The 4,476-nt window shown below is 36.3% G+C and overlaps 1 protein-coding gene across 1 annotated transcript; it reads right to left on the bottom strand.

The window, feature by feature from the left end:
• Positions 1 to 243: 243 nt before the first annotated feature.
• On the bottom strand, positions 244 to 2,849 carry LOC107944133 (uncharacterized). Its single transcript, XM_041108031.1, has 3 exons — positions 2,615 to 2,849; positions 2,496 to 2,518; positions 244 to 2,444 (listed from the first exon to the last, which is right to left on the bottom strand). The coding sequence occupies exons 1-3, from the start codon at positions 2,847 to 2,849 to the stop codon at positions 1,365 to 1,367; spliced, it is 1,338 nt and encodes a 445-aa protein (XP_040963965.1). The 3' UTR covers positions 244 to 1,364.
• Positions 2,850 to 4,476: the final 1,627 nt, after the last annotated feature.

The raw sequence follows: 4,476 nt of genomic DNA, 5'->3' as shown, positions 1-4,476 counted from the left end.
TATATTTTAATTAAAATATATAATTTAATAAAATTCTTAATAATTAATATTCTTATATGAATTTACTCAAACCATAATATATGATACTGTAAAATATAAATTAACATAATTATTATTAAATATATTATAACTATATTTGCTGCAACATCATAGAAATTCAATACCGTAAATAACTCCAATTTTCCTATTTAAACTCTATAACTATATTTGCTGCAACATCATAGAAATTCAATGGAAGCAAACTAGACTAAAAGCAGATAATAGCCAAATGTTTCCATTTTTTCTTTTTCATGTTTTTAAGATGCAGGCATACATTGAAAGCAGATATGCACACTTCAGACACAGTATTCATCATACAATTTGAAGAAAAACACTGCTACAAACAACGGCTTTTAGATAAACTTTACAAAGGTAAACACATCATTAGCACAAATTCATAGCGGCCACCTGTTGGAGAGATCTTGGCTGATGATCCGATGACCCAGAACCAAGCTATGACTGATCCTGATGCCAGACCAACTACTAGAAATAACACCATAACGATGCCAGAAGTCTCTGCGTGTTGTATCTGGACAGATTTGGGAGCCATGATCATTAACACACTTGTCAAGTAGCCATTAGTTAGACCTAGATTTGCCATTTCAAACTAAAACAAAATCCCATGATTTGCCACAAGTTAAAGACCAAGTCTCTCAATAAGTGCCACTTCAAGATCTCATTTTCTTTTGACATAACTCTTAAAATTCATTTTTACTATGCTTTTCCCTTCAAAACAAACTTTAACATGTTTCTGCATTCCTATTTGTTTAAAAGAAAGATCCATGCAATTTCCTTATTAAAAATAATTCAGCTTCGCAAAACACTGGTTCTCATGCAATTGATCAAAAACATGATTTACAGTGACCTGCAATAGGTCAATCCAAAATGCATTTAAGGTTAGCAACCTGCCTGCAGCAGCAAATGACCATTTACATGCAAAACTATGGCATATCAGAGTAGATATTCAATGGCAAGAAAATGAAAAGTTTCTAACAATAACCAGTACGAGAACACACCCTAAAACCATCGGTGTGAGTATATATAAATAACATTAGAAAGCAGCAAATACAGGAACCATCACAAGTGGATGTGCATTGTGCATAGTGCAGAGACTGGAAACAATGACTAACAGTCTAAAACAATCAACTACAATGTTGTCTGTTGTATTGAGACAGTATTGGAGTTATCCAACATAAGACTCGATTATTGCGAAGTAAAATCTTACAAACTGCTTAAAGAACCAATTTCATGAAGAAATACGGGATTATGAACCCAAAGTACATCAAAGATTTGATATGTGCCCTCAACTATACAAAATTTAACAATTAAGTGCCCACAATAGACATGGATACTTCCTCGAGCTCTTTTAAGTAAGGAACAACGTATTTCTCTCTGAACTTCTTGTCAGGCATCTTATAAATTGTAGTTATGCTAACTTTCCTTCTTAGCGAATTCTTACTTTCCAGAGTCTCAATAACCAGTAACCGAGGCTTCAGCCTACGCTCAAGGCTGCAAATAAGCACCATTGGGTGGCTTATTATAAATGAAATACCTACATTCGTTCTATTAAGCAAAAAGTCAGTGACTTGCTTAATCTTCCTTTCAGATACAGCAAACACCTGTGGTGTCCTCCTAAAAGTAGACATGATATCATCTTCAGAGAAACCCAATTTCCTAAAAAGCTTCAATTTGAGTTCCCAATTCTCTTCACTCATTGAACTCAACATCCTAATAGCAGCAAGAAACATATTTGACTTCCTATCGAACCCCAAGGCATCCGCCCTTTCAACAAACTGCTTAATGCTCTCAGGTTTAAGCAAGAAAAATCTAGGAAAGCTGAACACATATGAAACAATTTGCGATGAACAAATCCCGCAATTTCTCAAGAACTCTATATTAGGCATCATAGTCTTTTGCAAATCAGATTTGAGAAACCAAGCAGAAGTTTTCAATAACTTAACAACATCATCATTCGATCCTAAAACAGTCTTTAAATCGGAAATAGAAGGTGCAATCCTATCATCCACGCTTCTAGTCAAAATCCAGGGATCACTAGCTACAATATCAGCAACATCATGTGTGGAAAATCCTAAATCCTGGAAAATCTTGAACTTGGGTTTAATGGTTTTCTCAAGACTAGAATATAGAAGGTTAGGCTTTCTTTTGACCACTGCTTCAATATGGGATTTAGAGAAACCGCTTTCTTTCAAGAAGGAAATTATAGTATCACACTTACGAGGATCCTTCACATAGGTTAGGGAAGATGCAGTCTTGACGGCAAGTTCAGGGGAAAAGCTGTGTTTCTCAACCAAAAATGGAGTTAGACCTGGGTCAACTCTGGAGTTAGCCGAGGCCCTTGTTGGTACCGGAAACCGGAGGTCACAGACCAGAACAATACTAAACAGCTAAATTTCTGAGCCTTCAAATAATGAAGAACAAGTTCCTTAGAAATAGACCAATGACTCCTTTAAGTACCAATCTAATAAACTTCACCAACTTTCAAGAATTCATGGATCAACAAAATTAAATTAACATCCATATCTACAGTTAGTTAAAAAGTTGGTCGTTAAATTACCAGAACCGCCGGATCCCGCAACGATAGCCTGCATGTAGCGTTCAGGCAATTCCCCAGCCACTCCAATGAGCCCACCTTGAACAAGCGCATCGCCTATACCCGCCAGAGCGAGAAGACCGACCGTGACGTAGAATTTGTCATACAATCCGACCTGACCCTTAATATAAACCGCATCCATAACAGGCACGACGAGCAGGGAAACCACGAAAATGCCCAAACCAACATTGATCCGCATGTAAGCTTTACTCTTGTGAGCATAAAATACAATGACCAAGAGGCAAGCGAGGCCGACGACCATGTAAACGACGGCGAAAACACGGTGGACGGAAGCTTCCGGGTAAAGGTAGGAAAAGTAATCGACGGCAGTGATGAAGCTATTCCATGGGAGGAGAAAGCCAACGCCCAAAGTGAAGTAGATGATGTAGCCCAAATTGAATTTATCTTCTGGTTATAGGAATGTGCGGAGGAGGAGGGCAGATTCAGAGTCGGGTTTCGGGCCTCCGCCGATTGCGGATGCATCGGGGAAACCCATTTCTGTTTTTGTTTGGTTTTGTTTTGTTTTTTTCCACCAAAATGCAACTGGGAGGAGAAATTATGAGGATAGAAGAGGAAAGGGTCGGGTAGGGAGGGAGGGTAAAACAGAGAGTTGGGGAGGGAAGCCAGACGTAATACCTATTACTCGATTTGGGAAGGGATTAGAAAAGCAGGGAATTTGGGGATTAGGTCGGGATTGTATTACGCCCGTAATACCTATTACAGCGAACCAAACGCCGGATTAGGGGCGTAATGTAATAGGCGCGTAATCGGTCAGTAATGGATTACCTAATACATTGAACCAAACACAGCGTTAGGTGACATATTTAAAATGATGACAAGTGAATAATGCATTTACTTGACACGTTAATATTTTATTTATTAAACTAATCTAGGCTCCATAATTTAAAATACATTTTAATATTACACAAATTATTTTTAAAAAATCTAATTTTTAACCAAAAAAATTAAACTCATAAATTCAATAATAATTTAATACATTAAAATGTAAATTTAAAACATTAAAACACTTTTAATTTAGAAATAAGACCATTTTACCAATAAAGGCTTATTTTCAACTTTATTTATGAAAATGGGTCAATTATTTTATTATTTGCCCGAAAGGGTCGAAACATGCAAAACGTGTCCACGTAGGAGCGTTTTTAGGTGAAATTGTAGCAAACTGCGTCCACGAGGGAGCGATTTTGCCATGTCAGCACAAAATGCGTTTATGTGGACGCACTTTGCTGACGTGACAAAATTGCTCCCTCAGGACGCAATTTGCTCTGTGTTTTTTTTCCACGGTCATTTTAAAATTTGACCGTTGGGGGTCCAACGGTAAAAAAAAACTATAAAATCCTCCTCCTATTTTCTTCAAACAACATTTCTTCCAAATTTCTCAAAAAATCTCTCAAATTTCTCCCTAAATTTCTCAAAGCTCACTTTAATTAAATTATTTCCTTTACTTTTTTAAATTAGAATTATTTTTTTATAATTTAAAAAATATTTGATCGTTTTAGCAATGGCCCAGGAATTAACTCAACAAAGCGCGTCCACGTCAATGTGTTTTGTGCTAACATGGCAAAATCACTCCCTCGGGGACGCGATTTTTTAAAATTTCACCCAAAAATGCTCATAGTGGACGTGTTATTGCATATTTCGGCCCTTTCTGGTAAATAATGAAATAATTGGCCCATTTCCGTAAATAAAGTTGGAAATGGGCCTTTATTGGTAAAATGGTCTAGAAATAAAATAATTTATTCAAAATTTTAAAAATAATTATAAAATCTTTTGCAATATTATAAACAAGTGCAATTTGACAATTTTTA

The sequence above is a fragment of the Gossypium hirsutum genome, chromosome D12 (assembly GCF_007990345.1).
Source record: "Gossypium hirsutum isolate 1008001.06 chromosome D12, Gossypium_hirsutum_v2.1, whole genome shotgun sequence".
NCBI classification, from domain to species: domain Eukaryota; kingdom Viridiplantae; phylum Streptophyta; class Magnoliopsida; order Malvales; family Malvaceae; genus Gossypium; species Gossypium hirsutum.
This window is presented reverse-complemented; position numbering and strand designations above follow the sequence as displayed.